The sequence below is a fragment of the Tachypleus tridentatus genome, chromosome 1, assembly GCF_004210375.1.
Source record: "Tachypleus tridentatus isolate NWPU-2018 chromosome 1, ASM421037v1, whole genome shotgun sequence".
Taxonomy (NCBI): domain Eukaryota; kingdom Metazoa; phylum Arthropoda; class Merostomata; order Xiphosura; family Limulidae; genus Tachypleus; species Tachypleus tridentatus.
Window position 1 is genome coordinate 73531595 of NC_134825.1, and position 25350 is coordinate 73556944.

Consider the following 25350-nt stretch of genomic DNA (forward strand, 5'->3'; position numbering starts at 1 on the left):
AACCAAACTAAATGTATCCTGTCATATTCAAACACCTATTTAACAAAAATTATGAACAAAATCATATTTAGCAATACAAACTACTTTATCAGGTAAACCATTCCACCAGGTGGTATACCTCTGGCTGAAAAATTATATATTTTGCTGAGCAACGAGTCTTATCTACAAAGTTTACATTTTTTCTTCCTAATATATAGTATTTGAGTTTTAATTTATGTTCTTTCATGTGATTGTTTTGTCACCTGTAATTCTTCTTTCCTAGAGATAGAACAAGTCCAAAACTTAACATCTTTCTGCCTATATATATATTTGAGTTTTAATTTATGTTCTTTCATGTGATTGTTTTGTCACCTGTAATTCTTCTTTCCTAGAGATAGAACAAGTCCAAAACTTAACATCTTTCTGCCTATATATATATATATATATGTATTTTATATTAGGCATTTTCTAAGTAGTAACCTTTCTCTGAATTTTCAAACTTCTTTATCTTTTCTGTAGTACATGAACTAAACCTGTTGACAATTTTCCAAATGAAGCTTGATGATAGTTATATATACAACTACCACCATATTTTTTAATTAGAATAGAAAAGGGACTTTTAGGATTTAATTTCCATAAATAGATTCCAGAATTTTATTTGTTTTTGCACAACTAAATATTTAGCTTAAGATTTCAAGCAGTGCTCAATGTTAATGGTTGTCAGATTGCCAAAGAAGAATGAAAATTTGCTTGGGATAACTGAATTTACTTATGTATTTCAATCATAAGTGTAAATAAAATCATCAATGTAATATTCGTTCTTATTAATAATAAGTTAAATAAATCAATCTAGAGCAAAATTTACAAAGAATAAGCTTCAATTTGTTATTTTCATTGTTGAGGCATTATGTATTTACTTCTGTATTGGCTCAGTTTTCTACAAGGTAGTATACGTTAGGGACATTATAAAAATATGCAGTTTTAGTTTTTGGGAACATATTGCACAATTTTGTTTTAACCAATTATTTGTATTCTTCAAACCTTGTGATGAGTTCACAATATGGCTAACTGATCACACACTTCTATGAACTTGCTGCTTAAGTATTTTTAAAATACTATGAATTGAATGGTTTAGAACAAAAATATAAATCAGAAATTCTTGAAAGCAAGAAATATGAGGAGAGGTTGGAAAAGTGTTTATTGAGACTTGTAAAGATAAACATTATTAATTTAATGTTTACAGTTAATATTGTAGGAGTTGAACTAAAGTAGTTTTTGATGTTACCAACTAAACATTCATAACTTTTGTAACTAGAAAAATTCTCTTGTCGGTTTTAGCACAATCCTCATGCAAAGGCTCATTAAGTTATCTATTTGCTTTTGAAAACTTGTGCTGTATTAAAGAATCAGTAAAGGAAGAACAAAATTCTAAGTTGTTGAGTGGCCAAGTACATTTTAAATTTATAACCTTCAGGAAACTGAGAACAAGTTTCAAGTAAATGAAATTTACCTCCCATTTGCCTGAATGGACAAGTGCATTCTCACATAAATGTTAAATCCTGTAAGACTTTTATAAGAAAACACATCTAAGTTCTTCCATCCACCATTGACATGGTTTTCTCACATAAAAGATATTATAGTACTTCAAAAATTTACATACACCATTGTACAGTTTTTTGTATTAACTTATTTTATAATGAGGCCTAATCACTAAGACATTCAAGGCTCTTTTAAATAATAAAAACTTATGCTAAATACAATTTTTACTACCTTCTTAGAATTCTCACTGACTGGAGATACAATTGTTCAAAAACTATCCATACTTATGATTCTAAACAGGGAAGTGCTTATGTATTATCAGTCACAGTTTTCTGTTATTAAGCCAATTTCTTATTCATTTTGTGACTTTTTTCTTATCTCTTTTGTGAGCAAACAATCTGTGTATTAATTCTACATGAAATGTATATAGATGCATATTAACATCTTGCAAAACTTGGAAACTATAAGGAAATCTATTATATCATAGTATAACAACAATGCAAAACTAGCTGCTGTCAAAATCGGTTGATTTCCTGAAATGTCATTAGTGTACAAAATAAGGTTTTGTTGGTTTCAGTTATCAGTTATAGAGCATTTCATGTAGTTTAATCATTTTTAACTTAGATATATGGTATACACTAATACCATTTATGGTAAATATACTCATGAGTAGTTTCAAACATAAGTATTTGCAAACTTCTAATGAAACAAGCTTATCCATAAGAACTGGGTGTTTAATTGATAAAAGTAATTATTTGTGAGCATCCAGTAGTTTCACATATAATAATTTATTGTACTAAAATTATGAATTAGTCAAACAACATCATACAAATAATTGACTAATCAAAATGACTGTTTTTATTACTGTTTTCAGTGAAACCAGTTATTTAAATAAATATAATATTGTCTTTATGATTTCTCTCTATTATTGACAAAGGTAAGTCTACAGATTTACAATGATAAACTCAAGAGTTTGATTTCCACTTGGTAGACACAGCAGATATCCTGATATGGCTTTGCTACAAACACACACTTTATTATCTTTAATTCAAGTTTTTGCAGCTTAGTCAGTTAATTTCACAATTCTTGAAATTGACAAACTAATCAAAATCAGGTTTTTCTGGTTATTACTGTTTTTGATTATCCCATTTATCCATAAAGTGTGTGTTTATAATTGGATAGTGACTCAGTTGTTGAAACAAGTAAGGTGTAAGCCAGCAAGAAATAGTTATAAAGTTTGTGTGTATAACTCATGATAATGACTTGGCTTTTGTTACATGTAAAGTTGGGTCTAATCCAGTAAGGTTAAGTTCTTGTATATAAAACACAATAGTTACTTAACTGTTGACACATGTGAAGTCAGGTCTAAACTAGTATGAAAGATTAATTATGTTTATATGAGACAGGGTAATGATTTAAGAGTTATGAAAAGTTAAGTGTAACATAAGCCAATAACAAATTAATTTATTCTTGTTATCTTTAGGGCAAGTAATGGTAAGAGCACAGGGATTAATGCCCTCCTGCAGGATAAGATCCTGCCTAGTGGCCAAGGTCATACCACAAACTGTTTCTTACAAGTTGAAGGAGGTGATACCCAAGAACCCTATCTCCTAACAGAAGATTCTCATGATCCTCAGAATGTACAGGTATGCAAGTTTTGAAGCATTGTATTTGAGAATATCCACTTAAAAAGTAACTTATATGAACAACCCAGTAGTAATATACAGTGTATTGAATTATTCTTAACAAATATAACATTTGTTTTTTTTATAAATATGGGCTTTGTTTTTTAATACTCTTATTAAATATGTATTGGGCATTTTAGTATTTACATGATTATTACTTACTAGTAGTAGAATGTATTATATTTTAGGATTTTTAAGAAACTTTTTTATGTATGGGTCTTCTGTATCCAGATGGTAAAATTTCTTGGTTGAATTAAAGAGATTTTAGGAAATAAGTTGGTAGTCTATCTTCCACACACAATTTTAGAGAATACTTCAGAGTTGAAGTTTATTTAATTAAAAATAAGTTTAATTGTTCATATAATTATTCTTAAAAATCAGCACCAAATTAAAACATTGGTGTTTATGAGTTTTGGCTGAGCACAATATTGCATACAAAAATCCCCATAATAAAAAAAACATTAAAATAGTTCCAATTTGAAACTTTTAACTTCAATACAAGTGTAGTTTTTTCAAATTTAGCTTATAACTGGTTTTTAACCTGTTGTTATGGTATGATGTAGTTGTTTATTTTTCAGCTCTTAAATGTCTGAGGCTAGTGACCTAAACACATAATGAAAACTTGAAGAAACAATGTTTGTTGAAGAATTTTCACTGAATTTACAGTCCAAATTTTTTGAAAGCTTGTGTTATCATTTAATACTTCATTTGAATTATGACTTTACAATATAATAGTGGAGAAAATGTTTTTTAATGGAGCAAGATAAAGTAGGCATAGTTAGGTCATTCTTCATTTGACAGTAACATGTTTAATGTATATTAGGCCTTATTGGCTGAAATAACTGCATGATTATGTGAAGAAAATCACAAACAGGTAAAAAATATATAAAATGGGTTTAAAAGTTATTACATACTATAAATTAAAACATTCTAATTAATAAATCAAATAAAGTTGCTGCTTATAATTTTGATACATTAAAAGGTTATTCTTGTCGTACTCTGTTGATTGTAAGTGCATTGAAACTTTATAATAGTTATTAAAACAAAGAAATTGAAGATCCAGAGACCCAAGAATTTAATTGGAAAAGTTTTACAAGAATTTAGGGAAATAAATCTGTAATTGAAATCTACAACAAAGGACGGTAAATATTTTTAATTTTCATCAAAAAATATATATTACAGTTAAATTTATAACTTCCCAAAACTACATATTCATACAAATGTCACATATAAAAAAAATATTTTATTACTGAAACTACATAATCTGATGAAAAATCTCATTTTAAACAAATGCATACAGTAGGTTTCATTGTTGTTTTTACAATGCAATAAAAGAAATTTTACCCCATTTGCATGATAGTGATACATTCAAAAAGTGCCTCAAAATATTTTTTTAAGTATGTTGGCTTAGAGCATATGATTTATTTACAAGGTAAGAATTGTTTTTGATAAGATACTAGTGCCTAGTTTCATCAGTATGCTTTGTTTTTGTTTGTTTAGAAAGTTTATTTCAAATATTTATATTTGGATATTTACAGATACAACTTTAGTTTTCTTCATTGTTGTTAAAAAAATTGTATTTAAGTACTTGTACAATTTTAAAATGTTTTGCAGTTTTGGATACCATAAGTATGTTTTACTTCCTTTGTAGTCAGTTGCTCAGTTGGCACATACCTTAAACAGTGAAAAACTGGGAGACAGTACTTTGGTATGCATCTTATGGCCAAAAGAAAAATATCACCTTCTAAGGGATGATGTAGTATTAGTTGACAGGTGAGATAATCAAGCAAAGTTGCTATTTTGTAACTTCAGGTTTGAAAATTTGATCTTCAGTTGATGACCCTAATATGGAAAAAAAAATTGTAAGAACAAAGATATTAAAAGCACCTCTTTCTTAGTATAGTTTAACTCTTAGAAAATAAACAAATGTGAAATGTTTTGGACTAGAATCTATGGTGTCACTGATGTCTTTGGATTTTTTCCTTTCTCACAGTGAAAGTATTTAACCAAATTGCATGACATTTAGTGCAAAATTACTAAATAGTATTTAGTTTCTACTTTAAAACAGCCCACAATATTTGGTTTAAGTATTTTTATTTATTTATTATATTATGAAATTATCAGCATTTTGCTGTAAAGCTGTTTCGGAAAAACATTGAAAGTTAAATCTTTTCATTGCTGAATTTTTATCTCGAACAAAATGTTCCATGTTGTACATTGGGTCAGTTTCACCTTTATTTAATTAACATACTTATTTTATACTTATGCCTTCAAAATGGCCTTTTTGACTGATTTAATGTCATGATATTGCTTCCCATTTGCATAAACTTGGTGAGACATCTACCCCCAAACATTCTCAATTGGATTTAAGTCTGGAGAATTGGCAGGCCAGTCCATGATGTCAACATTCCATTCTTGAAACCAACTGTTAGTTGTCTTGGAAGAATGTATAGATGCATTGTCTTGCTGAAATATGAACCCAGTCCCATAATGCAGGTGCACAAACGGTAACAGATATTCGGATAACATATAAATGTAGTCCTTAGAATTCTGGTTCCCCTCCAGAAACACCACCTTGCACTTTACAACGTATGAGAATGCACCCCATATCATAACGGATTTTTCACCGAAACGTCTTCTTGTATAGAGCTGCCTTGCCGCACCTTTTCGATACCAGTACTTCTGCAAGCCATGCTGGCCCATCTAGGTTTCATTTTTTCTTGTCTCAAAAGATAACTGACTTCCATTTTTTTCCCAAACCGACGTTTTTGGTCACATATTCCAACGTCTTCAACATATGACTTTTCGAGAGAGGCAGGGTACTGTCCCGTATCATGTTTATCAAGCCTGATCATTCTGAAGGATTCGCTGGACTCTTCTAACCAGAACATCAACATTCACGTTGTCTTTGATCTGCCATATATTTCCCTGAGGATGCTTCTTTGATGATGTGCCGCTTTGTTCTCATGCTGACGTTTGATGGCCTTCCAGATCTTTTCTTCGTCCCATATAACACCAGGAGATTGACTTAATTGATCAGCAATTTTTCTGTTACTCATTCCTGTGCTTTTAAGTGCTTTTATTTGACCTCTCTCATCTTTTGTTCGTTTTTTGCCTTTAGGCATGGCTAGACCTCCCTAAAAAGCAAAATAGAGCATGAATTAAGATAGGATAAGCAATAAATAAAGCATATAAGCATATTTAATGAGGGAAATCATATCAAACATAAACATACAATGCAAAACTTGAATTGACTTTATACTTTTTTCACTTATTATTTGTATGAGGGTGGAAATTAATGAATGATATAGAAGGTAGGAAATTTGTTTTGGCAACAAAAACTACAGTCATAGAAAAACAAGTGTGAAATTTTTATTGGCTAATATTCATAGTTTCTCAACATTTAATTGGTAAATATCATAGCAATTTACAACAAGGCTTCATACTTTTTTCGTGGACTGTATTTGTATCAGTTTCTCTCGTATTCTGAATTTTAGTATTTTCTGATAAAATTATCTGATGACGCCTTGTTTTTTAACTTAGGTTTTAAATATTATAATATTGAACTATAATTCGGTTTAATAAAGTGAAAAATGCTGAATTATGCAGAGGTGATGGCAGTGCTTAAAGAAATATTTAGATGTTTCTCCAAACTTAGATGAATGGATTGACAAACACTGTCTGAATGCCGTTCTTTGTTTTAGTTGCTAATGCAGAATCTACACTAATGCTTACACTAAGTAAATTGTCTTGCATAGATCTTCAAGTACTATTATTTGAAAATGAAGATTTTGCAACTTAAGAATGTTTATTTTTCTGGTTAAAAATTTGATTTTTTTGTGTGTGTTTCCTTTTTCCTTTTAGCAAAGCCACTTCAAGCTATTTCTTGAGTCCACTGTGATTTTTTTGTGAAGTAAAATTTTTTTTATTGTATATTTAAGCATTCACTTATTTGAAATACAAGTTTCTGTGTTAAAGGTTATACAATATTATAATGTGTTATATATCCAACAGTAGCTAGTAAAAGATTAAACTAATGGTCACTTAACTTGCTAAAATCATTCATTATTTTGTTGCTAAACTAAAAAACAAAAACAAGTGGTTAAACTTATGTATAACTATGAAAGTTTTGAAAAATTGTAACATTCTCTAAACTTTAAGCTGCCTAGACAGTAACAAGATATGTTGAATAAACTGTTAAAAACATAGGAGAAGATTTAAAAAAAAATTGTAAAAAATAAGTACAAGTTACTGAGATTTGTGTGTGAATTGTGTATTGTTCAAAAATTCTGTAACTTGGAGATACAGTGTTTTAATAATTTTAATCTTGGTTGTTCGAGGAACAGCATTTAAGTAAAAAATTCAACAAATCTTCATTCTTATTACTGAAATAATTTTTTTTTCATGGTTACTTCTTGTAGGCATGCAAGTTTAATGGTATCTGAAAGACTTAGTAAATTTGATAAAATAATATTTATAAGTATATCCACAAGAACAGTTAAACTGTGAACCTATATTATAATAATTCTAGCTAAATTTTGTTATGAATGAAAAATCTAGTAAATTATTAATCGGGAAAATTTGGAGTTGAAAATGTCCACTTACAGATAATACATGTGTTTGTTGAAAGGCAAAATGTTTTCATATCTATGGATGAGTAATGATACAGAGAACTCAGCACATTTTCTGTATACAGATGGTTGAGATATTATGGTTTATGATCAATATTGTTTATGATAGCTAAACAAGCTTTAAGCTAATCTACTTGAGAACTAGTTACTGTTTAGATTTTATCTCTCTGATCTTATGGTGTATTATTACAGAATTAATTTTGATGATGTATATAAACACTAGTTTAATATGTCAGTTTATTTTTAATTTTTTTAAAAATAAACTGTTATTATTTTTCTTTTCAGGTTAAAACCTTAAATTATAACCATTGCATTTGGGTGACCTTGTTTCATGTAGAATCTAAGTGTGTGTCATTCACCTTAATTTATTTTGATGTATTTAAATGGATTCACTTTGTTGGTATGTATGTTTGTGTGTCCACACATACAGAGATAAACCAAATATTATAATGAAACAGAAATTAAACAATTTTCCATTATTAATCCTTGTTGTCACCATTAATTTAAAGCAAATAATATCTGTAGCTATAGCCCTGTTGGGTGATATTCCATCTGTTAGACAAAATCCAATGCCAAACTAGCCAGCAACTTTATCTTTTATTGATTGCAGCCAGTTTTGGGAAGGATGTTGCTCTAAATGTTTTGACAGAGCCTTAATAAGTAAAGTTTAATATAGCTCTTAAGATCTCAAACTCCTCTCAATTAGTAGGTAAATTAGAAATTAGTTAAGTACTTGGGATTGATTTTAGGAAAATATATTTAATTAATAATTTTGAAAAGGCAAAGTAATCTTAAAAAGATCTAAAAATATTGGTGATTGTATTAATAAAATTAGGAGAATATATTATTATTTTCCATGTTTCTCATTTGAATGTAAATTATTTTATTGATTCCATAAAAAAAAAAGTTAAAAACATTAATCTTATCTAAATACAAGATGGATATTTCTATCAATATTTTTGAAAATAAAATTAGGGAAATTCCAGGACAATTAATATTACCTCTATTCATAAGCTAGTTGTAATTTTGATTCTGAATGTAAAAAATTATATGCCCAAATTTTAATTAATGAAACCAATACAACAAATGAAATTACATAAAGCACTTTAATTAACAATGCAGTTATTAATAAGTAAGAAAGCCATTAAGAATGATAGTATAAATAAAGATTATACTTCTTCTAACTTACCTTTTTTTATATGGAATTCTGAAATTGCATAAAACTTAAATTTAGGTTTATTACAAACTTTTTAAACACAGTTACTAAATCCATTTCTGTAGTATTAAATAAAATTTTAGATGTATTATTTGAAAAAAAAATAGTTACTGTCATCAAATGATTTGGATCACTATTTTTGTATCATCAAAAATAACATTATAGTTTTGAAATATTTAATTAACTTCGATTTTATATAAACAATCCAGTCTGTTACTGCTTATGATTTTACCACATTCTGTATGAAAATAGATATGAAAAATTTAATCAGGATATGGTCTAGTGGGTGCTGATGATATTCAAATCTTGCCAACTGAGAAAATTATTTTTTGAAACAAGTATTAAACCCTAATTTATATATCTATACTTTGTTACATAGATCTAATCTACATAAACAATTCCAAGTTTATTCTAAACTTGATACATCCATAGAAACTTGTTATAAAAAAGAAGCAACAGTGGTGATAATTGTCCCTATTCTTTAGATATTTAGTTTTTAGAAAGCAGAGTACAATTGACCATTTTTTGATATAAGAACAAAATTGGATATTCCTAACTTTCATTTATCCACTCTCAATAGTGTTTGATTTGTACTGCTAAATGGATTACTATCTTTCAATTTCAAAGATTTTTAACAATTTGTAACAGTAGTAATACTTTTATGGATAATGCTCAATTATTTATAAACAAATTGAAAAGTTATGAACATAAGTACTTATACTTTATAGTAAATATGAAATTCCTTTAAAAATAAATTATCAGTCACATAAAATACTTGTGGAGAACTTAGAGTTCGTTAACTACTCAATGTCGGCCGTAGCTACAAAATAATTTTAAAATATTTAAATGTTTGTTCAGTAAGCCAGGATAGAAATACCAACTTCAGGTAGCTGAGTGACAGCTTAAGAACTGTTAAGGTAGGGGTTTTAGTTCTGTTTAAAATCATTTTGTAAACAAAATGTAGGGGTTGAAAGTTTTATTCTAAAATTTAAGGTAGCTTTATTTCTACTGAAAGGTTAAATCTAAATATTAAAGTAACTGCTTTCCCACAATTGTCTGCAGACCATGAAAAGCATCAGGAGTTGAAACATTGTGGGTTTAAGCATTTGACTCTCAACCATTGACTGATTCTCCATAGTTGCTAGCTATTTGTTGTTCATGCCTGGATCTTGTCTGATAACTGAAGTATTCCCAGTGCATTTGGGTGCTATGACAAGAAGAACTAATAATAGAAGAATAGTTGTTTAGTTTTCAGTTTCATTGTAATGTTTGATTTGTATTATGTTTTATGATGATTCTATCATCTATTGAGAGTTATTGTATCTGATAGCATCAGAGCTATTTGTTTATTTATTTAAATTTGTATATATAAGTAATATTCAATAAGAGATAAATTTTATTTTTTAGGAAAATAATTTTTTCCATAAAGTAAGTGAGCGTCTCTCTAAGCCCAATATTTTCATCCTGAACAACTGGTGGGATGCTTCAGCCTTTGAACCAAAGTTTTTAGAGAGGGTATGTTACCTTATTTTTATTAACTTGAATCCATAGCTTCATCACTTAGGATTTGTGAATGACTGTGTATCTGTGAATTAGCACATTTTTTATGGTGAAGAAAGAATTTCAATTAGATTGTAGTTAATACCTGCAAAAGGAATATTTTGAGTTCCTTGATTAAAATTTTGGTTATATTTTGAAACTTGGATTAAGAGATATCTATTGAAGTGTTTTTTGTGCTTAAATTATACAATGATCTCATCCCTCTATAAATCATGACTGATTAAAAATGTCTTATGCTAGGAAATTTTAGTGGTCACCTATTTTGCTCAGGGATCTTTAAATATGGATCTGTGCGTGTTAAATGGGCATGGGGAGGTCATCTGATTGTAGTTGGAAGTTCCTCAGATGCGCAGTTGGGGGGCCCAGTGGTTGTACTAGGCATGAGCCTAGACTTGCACTGAATTGGATCTGTGCATCAAAATGGATGCCCAAAAATATCTTGACTATAACCTGATTACCTGTAATCTGATCAGTGAATATGCTTCTGACCTTTTGAATATATATGTTGAACTGTTTCACTTAACCATCATATATGATTCAACATTTGAACACTGTAATATGCTGCCATGTAATTTCATACTAAATAACTCATGTATAAAACCGCAATGTGTTAAAAGCAAAAACAGATTGGTGGTAGGTGTTGCTCGGCAGTTGTCTTTGATCCCTCTAGTTGGCAGTTCAAAATTAGTGAGTAGCATATAACATTAGTAGCTTTACTATAACAGACAGGGTAAGGAAGTTTGGTGACATTGAAAATTGATTTTGAGACAATATTACCAAAACTGAACAAACTGGAAATAAATAGAAAAACTTGAGATTAAAATTGGGTAGAGCACAGAAAGCTCATTCTGTCGTTTTTTGTTCAACAAGAAAAAAAAATATGATACCTTTTTCATTCTTTGTGAACCTGACGATGACTGAAGAATGTCGAAACGTTATTCACTCCTCTACATAAAAAATTTTCTCAACCAAAACGAGCCATTTTTACGTATCTATTTTTCTCTCCAAGTTGGTTTTCTCATCATCACTAAATATAATATTATTTCAACTGCTTGGATAGACGGAATGATCAAAAATAGTGATTATTAGTTAGTAATTATTTATTGTAATTTTAATTAATTGATTAGTTTATGTGATATTAGTAAATTATATTTCCTGTCCATACTCGATGGCAATTGTGAGGGCTTATGATTTTAAGAATCAGTTTCTGTACCTGTATGGGCATATACAGATAAAACATAATGCCAACTTGTACATAATAATAAACAAATAAACAATTAATACAATATTTACAGCATGTTAATTAAAAATTATTAATTTAAAAAGGGGAATAGGGATCATAAAAAGTACAGAAACAAGTTGAATCAAAATGCAAAGATTACATTTTTAAGCCTACAACTAGAGATTTTAAAAAAAGTAAACACTATAGGCTGGAAGTTGTATCTACATTGTTTTCTCAATCTAAAAATCCCTATTTTCACTTTTTCACTTTGACGTTTGATTTTCAACAATTTACTGCTGCATTGGTTTTTATTCCACCTAACAATTATTTACTGAGCCTGGTGGTTTTGTGAGTTGGGTTTTGTGTAAACACTCGTTTAACAAGCGAAGTATATAAATCAGTAGAATAAATCACCACTCACAAGAGTAAAAAAATCTACAATGTTGATTGTTTATTGTCAGAAAACGTAATGATATAGTCACAGAAAACCACTTAGAGACAAAGTACAATAGTGAACTGAAGAACAGCAAAGAACAACAAACTTGAAACATTTTTTTGTACTATCACTTGCACAATTTATTTTGTAACTAACACGCATTAGAGAAGGATTTGACGAAATTATTCATGACGAAAAACATGAAGCCACATAAATTAATCTTAAAATTACCCTATTACATTCTCAATACTGCATTCATTACTGTTGTCTATGTTTCAGCAAAATGTTGGTAGCTGTTTCTTTCTTTTTTCTGTTGTAGCTTGTAAAACTATAGTTAATGATAATTAGACTGAAGATATTTTTATAAATATATGTTTTTTACTCAACAATACTGAAGCATTTTTATAGAATGCAATTTTGGATAAGTGAATACATTTCAAACAAACTTGATGTACAAGGAAGGAATGCAATGGAAAAATAAGATTAACAGTGACATCACCAAAGTTTATAAAGTTACAGTTCATTATATCATTTATATTTTCTTAGTTTGTATTGAAGTTCATAGAAAGATTTAGAAATGAAATTATAAAGAAATTTCTATGATTATTTCTCATTTCATACTGTTATTTTCTCATAAGATAGAAACAAATAATCTTTATACATTTCAAGAGTAACTTGAAACTTAAGTGTTACAGGATGTTGTAAACAACAAAATATTTCATACATTATAATTATTATTTTGTAAGAGTTTACAAGTCTTCAATAATGATCCAAATAAAATGTTTTTTAAGACGGCAAGAAAAATACTGAAGTTTTTCTTTTCTTTTTTTTGTGAAGTGGGAGCACTGGCTGATGAATTTCAAAACGGTACTTTGAGTTCCAGGATTTTGAAAGAAAATTTGAGGTAAATAATGCTGTTACATATTATACAGTGTCACGTGTTTACTGTCCAGATTTCATCTATGTTGTTTTAGCAATTGCTATTAAAGAATATAAGATGTATTTTCTGCCTATATTCTTCAGGCCTTCCAGGGAGTAGCATAGTGATCATTGTTATGATCTGACCTCTCCAGGGGCTCTTGATGAACTCTGATTTTGAGAAGACATTCTCTATAGCAGTGACAAATAACAGGAAAGCATAATTGAGCTACAGTTAAAGATTTTTGGTTCTAGAAATTTATATTGGGCTAATGAAGATGGATGTAATAAAAAACAAATTCTTTTCAGTGTCTTACATTTTAGTATCTATTTAGACCTGTATGTTTGTAGTCCAATATTATTAATAAACTGCTTTAACCCTCCTGCCCCAGGTATCCTTGACTGTGTTTGACATTCAAATTTTATTAAACTACTTTTCTTTGTGTTATATCATTTAGTATGGTATAAAATATTAGTAAATAACCCACATTTTAATAGTATATGTTTTAAGTTCTTAATTTTATAAGGCAAAATCTTACATTCAGAAATTCCCCTGGTGTGATTCAAGTGACACATTTTCTCTGGATATCTTATCTCTATTTTATCCACCTCATCCAAAAAAAAAAAGAGTTTAAACATATATTACTCACTACAAAATTGTTATTGCTCAGACTAACTAACTTACTATAACTTTTATAACCTTCAGTTTTGTATTGTTACAAAGCTATCAAAGAGAAAATCAGACCCCTCCTGCCACACCCACCTCTCTATCAGGACTTGTTGGTTGTTCTCTCTTGTATTTAATTACATATAACCTATAACAAATAGAAATTTAAAGTTTTCATTTGTCAAATGATATATTGCATAACATTGTGTTTTAAACACAGAAAGTCAATTTCATTTCTAATTAAACTTTAATTCTCAAGGGAATGACAATGGTCAATTTGGATGCATTTGTAACAACTCTTGTTTTATAGTTAGAAATCCAGAGAAATTATGAATGTCAGAGGTAATTGTGTACCTTTTCATGTTATTAGTCTGTGTTCTAAGGTGCATTATTTAATTGAATAAAAATTATTTAATGCACCACCACTACTAGTTTAAAATGTGTAGAGTTAATAGTCATGGGTGGTAGAGAGCAAAAAAAAAAAGAAACAACTACTCAGGTAAATACTTTATATCTTGGTGTTTTTGTTTTATTTATTACAGTAAAGGAAACTAAAAGGTAAAAATAAAGATCTCTTTAGGTTAGTTAAGGTTAGATTAGGTAAAATAAACAATAATAATATTATAATAAAATATTCCATGGAACATGCACAAGAGCAGCTCGGAGTAGCCTGAGGGTAATGTAATTTGATAACATTGTGTAAGGTGGGAGGGAGTGAGGTTACAAGATCAGTTAGAGTTAGGGTAGAGAATATTGCAGATAAAATATAAAGTTTTACTAAAAAACAAACATTTGAAATGTATTGATGAGGTTTTATATGAAAATTGGGATTTTTAAGGTGAAGAAAAGTAATTTTAATACTAATATAAATCACTTTGCATGTAAATTATTCAAAACAAATACTATGTTCATGGACAAATATTTATTTTAGTTTTAAAAATACTTTACTAAAAAGATATTTTTATATGAAAGTTTTGTACTATTAATTGAAAGACTGCCAAATTTTGTTAAGATATACACACTATAAAGAAAGTTAGAAGTATTAAATCTTTAAAGACTTTAAATGAGTAGAAAGTAACTATATATGGTCAGTCAAATTATGCAATTTGTGAAAACATTTATATTAATGTTTTAATGATTTTTTAAATTGCTTTAGTTGTATGGGTGGATCTCTTATGGGTATTTTTCTCCTTGCTGGAATCTAGTATCTCCAATGATTAGCATTCTGTGTAGGTTGTTCACATTTCAGGAAACTGTTCCCATTAGTCATCATCCTTCTCTACGCTTTGTACACTTATCTGTTCAAAGAGTTATACTTTAAACAGTATAAACAGCTAAAAAATGATTGAGAAACTAAAATTTGCCACCTTTAACATGGCATCATCATGTACATTACACCACAGAATATAATATTTAATCCTGTGTACATGGGAGGATCAAAGTGCACATCATAATTTCTTCACAGAGTTACATTTAAAATTTAATTAAATTACTTTGTTTACAATGTGTGTTACTTTGTCAACATGTGTCAGAGGTCATGTTATTCCATTTGTTGACTCACATTCAAATTTTTGTACAACCACTATTTTATGAACCTGTGTCAATAATATTGGTATTAAATTAGGATTATAATTCATATTTATTATTATGCAATAGTTAATTTCATATTTTAAAGGTAAGTAGCAATAAAACATATCTAAATGTTGATTTTTGTGTGATGTATGGTATGATGAATGCAGCTTTAGTTCAAACTTGATGTTTGTGATGTCCAGATACAAAGTGTGTAATTTTCTAGGAACTCATAATATCTATATTGACAAGCTAAAATATAAAATAAGAACTTCTTATCTTTTCTATTTGCTGAGGTATTATTCTTGTATTGAATCAGATAGTTGCTCAACTCACTTCATCCCATTTTTTTTGGAAACACTCCCTCATAAACACTTGTGTCTATGACATGTGAATAACTAATCAAAAGTCAGAATGTCCCCAAGTGGCTTTTGCATCCTTTTGATGTATTATGACATCAACTCATTCTTTCAAAACAAGATTTCAAGGAGGTAGGTTGAGTCTTTAGTATGCTTGAAATTTCATATTTTTTAGACTGAAATACAGCATAGTTACTAAGTTTGATAACTGGTAGTGGAATTCTGTAAAATTAGTTTAGTAGTTTATGAATTTGTGATTATTTCAAATGTGTATATATAAAATCTTTAAAAAAATTTTGTTTCACATTCTCCATGTGCAAAATTTTAAAAGGCTTAGTAACCTACAGCAAGCAGGATGTGAGTAAAAAGGTCATTGTAACTAGAAGATATAAGTGTTTGTTATACATATTTACTGTTCTATGCTTTAAGAGAAATATGTTTAAGAACTTGTTTGTAAATTGTAATAATGTATATACATGTAAAATGCAAAATACTTGTCCACTAAAATGCAACCAAAACAAATCACTTTGTAAAGTCAGTTTTATATTTTTGAATACAGTAACATGAGTGCAGGTGCAATGTGTCATTACAACTTCTTTATATGTAAAAACAGCTGGTATAGGTAGAGGAGCAAACAATGTCATTGTCAGGTTCACAAAGAAAGGAGGAGGTAACTGACCACATTACAACTTCTGTAATGCTGACCTGGCATGGCTGAAAAGATCAGTATAATAAAAGTAACATACACAAGTTTGTAAAGTTATGAGGTTTAAGCTGTTTAAACTCACCATTTGTGTTTTCATGCCATAACCTGTAATCATTTTCGAATAAAAACAAACAAACTTGTATTTATTTCCTAATTTTTTATGGTGGTTATGATGTCAGCCATATTGGTCAGCTGGAGAACAGGAATTAATGATAAAATATAAATTTTATAAAAACTTAAAAAAACAAGAAAAAGATATTCAGGGGGTTGTAAGGATTATACAAATGATATTTGATACTTTTAGTATGGAAAATAGAGTATTTTTTATCATAACATGAAAATTACTTTGCAGTCAGATTAGTAATGAAACTGACAATTCCCACAAACAAATCTTTAGTAAAAATACTTCCTTAAAAGATCTGGATTAGTTAATGTGAGGTTTCAGGACCATGGTATATGGCCAGAAGGTCTTACTGTGTCAAGATCTTGAAACTTCCAACAGTTTAATGAGCTTTGGTTCACTTTCTTCCTCTTCTCAGCATTAGACTAATCATGATCTATTGCAACAATTCAACAGTGGTGGCTTTATTATTCAGTAAGGGGGTACTCATTCTTGTTTCCTTTGTGGTCAACCTTGGATGTCCCTCTATGGACCCAAATACTTCACATAACTCCCTGGACATGTCATGTTCTTGGTTCTTTCAACCTTGTTTGCTGATTTACTTTCCAACCCTGATACACTTTTTACCCCATGGACCCAAACACTTCACATAAGCAGCTTATCAATAAATATTATAATACTTTCCAAAGTAACATATTTTTAAAAATTAAATCTTAAGGTTTGTTAAGTAATGTTTTTCTCATAGTTTTTTTTTTACTTTTCTCATGTTGCCTATCCAACATGGAAAGTAATTTTTCATTTTAAGATTAAAAATACTCTTTTATGCATCAGAAAATTTTCAAATTTCAGATGATAAATCTTTATAATATCCAGATAGTTATCAAACACTTCTCTGTGGATCCAATCTATTTGACCACCATAAAAATTTAGGAAATAATTGTTATACCTTTTTCATTCTAGCATAACTACATATTATAACACAAAACATAAATATTTAGATTAAATGGTTTAAATCTCATAACATTATACATTTATATTTATTTTTTATTATATTGATTTTTCAATCCTGCTTGACTTAAAATACAGAACAAATGGCAATTTTCTTGCCATGGTCAATATGATACTTTGATAGGATATGAACAAGAAGGTTGCAACTGAAAGCACTTGAAACAATTCAGCATAGCTTTGACGTGTGTGAAATAGAAAATTTAGCTAAGTATTAAACTGCTTTTTCTAAGATTTTAGTAGATATTTATTCATCTGTTACTATATATCCTACATTTCTTTTTTTAATACATGTAAGTTTTTTTACTATGAAAGCTGAGCTATTCATGAAAAGCCAGTAAATGTGTTCAATGTTACCACTTTGGGTAATGTTATTTACATAATGTTAAAAGGTTAGGTCAGTAAATTGTGAAGATTGATTAATGATTCTTGACCTGCTCCAAAATATTCTCATGGTGAAAGATGTAGGCAGGTAGTTGAGAGATATTCGTTATGGGAAAGGTTAGTTATCACATCTGGCAGGTGAATTGTTTTCATGATCTTTTGCTTCTAAAATCACTGAAAAGGTAATTTAAAATTTATCAGTGTTGGAAGATTAAGTTGTTTTTTTAAGCAATCAAAACATTGATAAGCCCAAAGTACAAGTTGTAAAATTGTAATTCATCATTTTGTGAGAGTGGATTTCACCAGAGATGCCAACCATTACGACTTGAGAGTAATTATTTCGATTTTGGCCTGGCATGGCCAAGGGCGTAAGGCGTGCGACTCGTAATCTGAGGGTCGCGGGTTCGTGCCCGCGTCGCGCTAAACATGCTCGCCCTCCCAGCCGTGGGGGCGTTATAATGTGACGGTCAATCCCACTATTCGTTGGTAAAAGAATAGCCCAAGAGTTGGCGGTGGGTGGTGATGACTAGCTGCCTTCCCTCTAGTTTTACACTACTAAATTAGGGACGGCACGGTGCAGCGGGCTAACAATCTACTCACTTAAATACCTGTTGAAGAATCCGCAAGCGATTGCGGCCCAATGTTCCTTGATGGAATCTAATGGTGATAACTAATTAACTAACTCTTTCGATTTTGGTGTATACATTACGACTATACGTTCATACAGACAAATATTACGACTTGTGTCAATTCCCAAATTATTGTATATTATATAGGCCTATACAATAAAGTGATAAATTGTTCCCCCAGGGCTTGAAAGGGGTGAAAAAAAATTGCTAGTGAGATACAAATAAATTTTGATTATAAATAAAAGACATAGTCCAAATGGCTACTTGCGATAATCATGTTTGTGCTTGCAATAATAAAAAATATTTGTTCTCCAACATCTACTAATAGGTTGAGTGCGGTGCTTCTCCATACTGGGTACGTGAGGGAATCCATGCATGTCATCATTGCTTGTCAGCCAATCAGCGCTCGCGTAGATGGGTATTTCTCATTTTTTAAGTGGCATAGAAACACCAATACGATCGTTCACAAGGTGAAAAAAAGAGGCTTCATTCACCAGATTGTCTTATTTCTTGCAAATGTAAAAGGACTAAAATTGTGAATCAAAAATTTAGGAAAGGGTATAGTGCAAAATGTTAATTTTTCATCTAATTATACTAAGTTGAGCTAAATATTTGTAAACAATAGAAAAATCACATTTTAAAATAACTGCCAGGCGAAGTATTGCTTAAGATACTCGACTCATAATCCAAAGGTTGTGGGTTCGAATCCCCGTCACACCAAACATGCTCGCCTTTTCAGCTGTGGGAGCATTATAATGTAACAGTCAATCCCACTATTTGTTGGTAAAAGAGTAGCCCAATTGCTGGTAGTGGGTGGTGATAACTCGGATTACGAGTCGCACGCCTTACGCGCTTGGCCAATGCAATAAGTAACAATCTTAAAGGACAGAAAAGGGGTAAAAAAAACCATAAAAAGTAAACTCATTATTAAGAATATAATCAAAATAAGATTTATTAAGATTATTCGACCACAAATTGAAACGTATTTACATTTTTTTGTATTTTAATATTTATGTTTTATTCACACATTGGTGACAGTACCTAAAATTTTTAGAATTTAGGTACAAGTAACTAAAATAGAGAAAAACAAGTTTTAATTAAAACAGTCACATTCATTTTGTACAAAATACTTATAATCTTGGACAAAATTTCCCATTTTGTTTTCAAGATATATTAAAAAAAGCCAAAAGGTACTGAAGTAACCAAATGGGTTCAGCCCTGTAGCCATAAAGTTAAGACGTCACATTGGTTTTGAAGTAAAAAGTTTTGAAATAAGCAACACATAAACCTAAGGCTAGGTTTCAAAGATTGTGGGTTTTGAAAAGGAAGTTATCACGCATATAAAGAAACAAATCAGTGATGAAATATGTGAATGTTTTATTATTTCAGCAAATCTTGCAGCTAAATCCATGATTCCAACTTACTAAAATAAGTTTTTTGTAAATCAAATAAATAATTGAAATTGTAATGCCTGATCACAAAATATATTCTATAAATTCTGCTGTGTAGGAAATTACCAGTTTAATTACTCTACATTTTAATATATAAACAAAAGTAAAAATCATATGTTTTTAATGTATGGAATATTTTAATCATTTTTACCATCTCATCTAAACTAAATAAAACTATATTGCCATTTGAAAGATCCTTTAAGAATATATACTATCAAGATTTGGCAATTACTTGTGACTTTGTTAAATCTTTCTTAACTTCATTTTGACTAGCAGTTTTTTACAAGTTAAACACAACATATAATTGAGAATAAAACGTTTATTTTAAAACCATATCTTGTTAATTGTGTTTGTTAAGACTACATGTTTAATAAAATTAAGTGTAATCTTTCATGGTACTTGTGTTTGTTGTTTCATGCATACTTTACTTTGTACAGTTCACACTTTTCTTGCATTAGTAACTAATTTAGTTAAGAATGCCCCTTAGCATAAAAATCCTCGCGTGTTCGTGTTTTTATACACACACACACACTTCTGTAAACAGTACAATCTTTTTTTTTTCACAAATAGTTAACAATAAAATGCATACAAACTAAACACACTATAATTGGTCATTGTTGCTGATTAAGCAGGAAGAAAAGGTGAACCAGAATTATGTGAAACTGTGTACCTGAACTTAGTGTTTTGAGTTTTTTGTACAGTTTGTTCTATTGTATAGAGAAAAATGGAAGGAATGTACACATCCTAATGTAAGTTGTTTTTCACGTAGTAAAAGTTTATTATAAAAGCACCACATTATCACAAGTTTTGCCTTAGAATGTCAATTTTGTATTTAACAAAGTTACAGAAGAAAGATGGTGACTTATTTTTTGCAGAGCTTACTTGTTGTTGAAGTGTATAATTGTGTATCATACAACATGCACCTCAACATCTATTTATTATTTGCATAGTTTATTCTTTTGGAAGACGTAAAGTTCATTTTAGGTTATTGGTCTTTATAAAGTTTTTTAAGACCAACAATTTTTGTACTTAGCACGTAGTTTTCTACTGTCTTGGATTATTTCATTTATATTTTACTAGTGAAGTATTATTTGTATTGCTTTTAAGAAATCAAATGGAAAATTTTTATAATATCAATAAAAATTAATATTTATTTAAGTTTTATTTTTTGGTGACTATTAGTGTTTATCTATTGTTACATGGGTGTAACTTATCAAAGTAGTTTGAAAAGGTAAGACATAAATCTCTGTATGAGTTTTATTTTCTAATGTTTTGTACCATTTTGCTTGTTTTCAGCATTAGATTATGTTATAGTTGCTTTTATAAATTTTTCCTTATGGAATTAAACAATATTTTGTATTATTCCCCAGCAAGGGTGTCTTCTTTGTTACCTCAGGAATATAGGCAACAGATGACCAATATAATGCCTCGTCACAACTTTGAAGTTCCTTATCGATTAAATTGTGACAGTCCATGCTCTGACTTCCAAGAATGGGACTTGTGTCATTAATAAAACGTTTTCTTGGCCCAAGGAACACTAAACAAGTAAGAGATTGTTAGTATTGATAGCTCTGCTGTTGTATAAATTTTAGGAGCTTATAAGTGTAAAGTACTTGAATATTTATATCATGTTGGAGTACATGACTATTCACAGCTATTTGCGTTGTGTGTATTTTAATTATTCTAAATTTTGGGCTCTTGTATTTATGGCTGAACATGTTTAACCATTTAATTGTATTATTTTGTATATTAATTTGAAGTTTTAAACACTACACAGTATGTGAGGTGTAATATTTTGTTTTTTTCAAAGTATTGGACTGTTTCAGTCAAAAAGCCATTTTACCAGTGGTTGTAAGTATTTGTTAGTTTACCTGTTTCATCAAAAAAGTTGTAATTACTCAAACACACACAAACTGGGTTTGCCTGTCTCATTCAAAAACTATTCCAAGGAGAATTATATTAGATTGTTGGTTTTCTTTATCCTAGATACCTTGCCCCATTAGCATCACTCACCAGTCACCTAGTACTGAAGTGAAACAGTTTTTTCAGCCCTCATCAGACTATTTGTCAATAGTCCAACAAATAGCATTTCTGTCACCAACTTCACAGACAGCTGTGGGTACTCTTGTTGTAGGAGGATTTGTAAGTTTTTGTACTATGTTTTCATGATGTCAAGACATGTTAGTCCAATTAAATTTTTAAAACCTTTACTACCTTAACCACATACATGTAGTTAGATTCTGTGGACATTAGCATATAAGTTTGACTCATTGACACTTACACTTGGTTGTGATAAATTACAAATTATAACAAAAGACAAAGTAAAAATGACCACTATAAACTATTTAAATCACAGCATAATATTTTTTCTCTAGAACTTCACCTTATGACTAACCATTGTTGCTGAAAACTGTGAGAGGATTTAATTATTAATTCACTTTAATATACAGCTAAAGTATGTTACATTAACCACCAAAATTAATCTTTAGAAGATATGCGAAATCCTAATGTGTCTATGTGTAATGCTTCATCTCTAGCTGTCTAAAAATTATTCACAATGGATCTTAGTGTGCAACATTGCATTGTGTCAATCCTTTTGCACTAGTAACTAGGACATTCAAAAAAATTTATGGTATGTCAATTAGGTACAATATAATTATGTAAAAGAAGTGCATCAGACTCCATTTTATTTTTAGTACTAGTGTTGAAATTTCAGAACAAATCAGTTTTCAGTAAGCAAGGATGATAAATTATAACCAACATTTTTAGATCTTCACACTTATTTTACACAGTTTTGTATGTGTACTAATATTATGAATTTCTGGAAATTATAAAATGTTTTTAATTTTTATGCTCTTGTTTGATATCAAAATGTAGGCATGCTTTTAGAAAACAAACATTCTTGTAAACTGAACATGTCTCGTCATCATGGATTTCTACACCAAATCTGTAGTGGAGAAAAAAGGTTTGGCTGAAATGTAGCAATAAAGCTTCTAGCTGTTTTTCTTATCAATGTCTTCACTCTTTGTAGTTAGTTTGTACAGTTGGCTGGAAGATCATAGTACTGACAGCGGGTATTTATGGGTTATTATATGCATATGAGTGGCTAACATGGACAAACAAGGCTAAAGAACGTGCTTTCAAGAAACAATACGTCAACCATGCTACCCGTAGGCTGAAATTAATAGTTGACTTGACTAGTGCCAACTGCTGTCACGAAGTTCAACAGTGAGAGCAACTTCTTTTGTCCATAAGACAAATAAATTGGACATAAATTCACATCTTCAGAATTTGCATCTTTGTAATGGAAGAACATTAATTTCAAAATTGTTTACTATTTTAATGTCTAATACAAAATATTATGTCCTTTATCTTGCCTAGAAATATTGGAAAAGCAGTGGAATTTCAGAAAGAATATATTGTCTAAGAATTTTTCACAATAGCGTTTAAGATAGTTATTTCTGAAAAAGTATAGGTGGCAAGTTGATATTCTGTTTCATTATTTTTTGATAAAAGTGTTTTGTTTCTCAAGAGTACTTGTGTTAATACAATTGCAATAACAAAATATAAACTTTCAACTGGAACAATACATTCATTTGTTTTGTATTTGATATTTGTGACTCACTTTTAACTAAGGTTTTGTATTGTGTCAGAATCATTACTTGTGTTTTGTAAACTTTCTCAGTATAAATGACAAACATTTTGTTAAGATAAACAACTGGTAAAAGAAGAATATTGTATCTGCATTAAGGGCTATAGATATATTGTAATGTAAAAAAATATATTACTAGAAAAAGAATCCCAGCACTTTTAATGTCAATGAAATATTTTTTTTTTTTAGTTTTTTTTTGTAATGATACTTTTGAATTATCATAATACAACAGAAATTTCAGAAGGTCTGCTTTCAGGTTTACTGAGTAGCTTGCAGAAAGAAATTTTTGGTTACAGGGAACTGAGCAGTACCTTTGCTCGACTTTGTCAGCTTGTTGTTGAGGTGATCAATGAAATGGAGGGAGAAATCAGAACGCTTGACACAGAAGTAGAGAAGCTGGACGAATGTTTAACCATGTCGAGGATTCTGAGGTAAAGATATTTAAAGAAGTGCTTCAGTTTGGTATAATCAGTTTTCTTCAGCCATTTTGATAAACTTTCACATCTTAAATGAACATATTAATAATTTTTTTATTAAATTTAAGTAACCAAATTTATGTTTTCAGCAGCCTTGTCTACATTTTTTTCCAATTTGAACTCATATGAAAACATAGTTTCAATTCTCTTAAACATCATCTTGTATAGCGTTCCAAAGAAACACAAACACAATTACAGTACAACTTGGCATGACAAACAAATGAAAAGCACAGCACTCTCGTCAAAGTACTGTGTCCAACTTACCCTAATTGCAGTCACTCTTCAACTAAGGAAAAGTCAGCTATTTCATGTGAAATAACTTTATAGATGCTGATGTTGCATTATAAAATTAGTTTCAACATACTGACTGTTTTCATTTTGATTTAATCTTTGTTTGTACACTTGTCAGTTTTTCATTAAAAAAGTCTAAAGAAGTGTTAATTAGATAAACGATACAGTTTCTGCCCTTGTGAGAAAACTAAGCTATATATTTTCCAGTATTTTACGTGTGCTCGTTGCACTGGCAAGGACCATGTTGCCTACAAGTGTGAAACAGACCCTCATTACATTAATTGCAATGGCTCTCACCTTTCCTACTTTCGTCATTGCCCTAAATGGTTGGAAGAAAAAGAGGTGTTGCATTTGAAAACAAGTCATAACATTACCTATCCTGAGGCTTGAAAATTTCTGTCCACCACGTCATCTCGGACATATGCTGCTGCACTTCGTACTACAACTACTGTGGGAGTGCAGACAGATCTCTCTGTGCTTCCTAAAGGGTTGTTCTCCAAACAAATGAAAGTCGTTTGACCTCCATGGTTAAAAAAGTTGATGAATCAACTTCAACACCTTCCACCTTCCATCTTCCACCCCAAGATGCTAAACAATCATTCATTCACATTTTCAGTCTCTGGAATTTCCTTCCAACAGCAAAAACCTGCACAATCGACCCAGGGAAGGATCATGGAGGATGACTAAGGACAGACAGGAAAAAAGACGTGATCATAAACAGAAGGATTTTCCACCCAATTTGCCTACACGTAAATAAATATGGCCACCCTGATACAATGGAGCTGTCGTGGTTTACGTTCTAATTTGGATGACATCAAAACACTGATTGCTTTCTACCATCCTGTTTGTCTTTT

The 25350-nt window shown here is 29.9% G+C and overlaps 2 protein-coding genes across 3 annotated transcripts in view; both read left to right on the plus strand.

The window, feature by feature from the left end:
- The window catches only part of LOC143232552 (mitofusin-2-like), a 99800-nt gene that overhangs the window by 68303 nt on the left and 6147 nt on the right, over positions 1–25350 (plus strand). Inside the window, exons 12-15 of the mRNA XM_076468126.1 lie at positions 3002–3164; positions 4855–4911; positions 10458–10565; positions 23919–24160. Of these exons, the coding sequence (XP_076324241.1) occupies positions 3002–3164; positions 4855–4911; positions 10458–10565; positions 23919–24160 (570 nt within the window). The remainder of the gene's footprint in view (positions 1–3001; positions 3165–4854; positions 4912–10457; positions 10566–23918; positions 24161–25350) is intronic.
- Positions 1731–23310, plus strand: LOC143252406 (mitofusin-2-like). Of its 2 annotated transcripts, XM_076504490.1 has the most exons (7): positions 1731–3164; positions 4855–4976; positions 10458–10565; positions 13106–13172; positions 21448–21622; positions 22064–22219; positions 23109–23310. In XM_076504490.1, exons 5-7 carry the CDS (start codon positions 21569–21571, stop codon positions 23307–23309), a joined length of 411 nt encoding a protein of 136 aa, XP_076360605.1. In that variant the 5' UTR covers positions 1731–3164; positions 4855–4976; positions 10458–10565; positions 13106–13172; positions 21448–21568; the 3' UTR covers position 23310. The 2 variants fall into 2 exon arrangements, with proteins under 2 accessions (XP_076360605.1, XP_076360598.1); XM_076504483.1 differs by lacking the exons at positions 1731–3164; positions 4855–4976; positions 10458–10565; positions 13106–13172 and having other exon boundaries at positions 21374–21622.

Bases quoted from the DNA above. Each gene is read 5' to 3' on its own strand.
- LOC143252406 (XM_076504490.1), top strand. From the start codon at position 21,569: ATGGGACTTGTGTCATTAATAAAACGTTTTCTTGGCCCAAGGAACACT. The intron at 21,623-22,063 runs GTAAGAGATTGT...TCTTTATCCTAG, and splicing joins GCCCAAGGAACACTAAACAA to ATACCTTGCCCCATTAGCAT. The intron at 22,220-23,108 runs GTAAGTTTTTGT...CACTCTTTGTAG, and splicing joins CTCTTGTTGTAGGAGGATTT to TTAGTTTGTACAGTTGGCTG.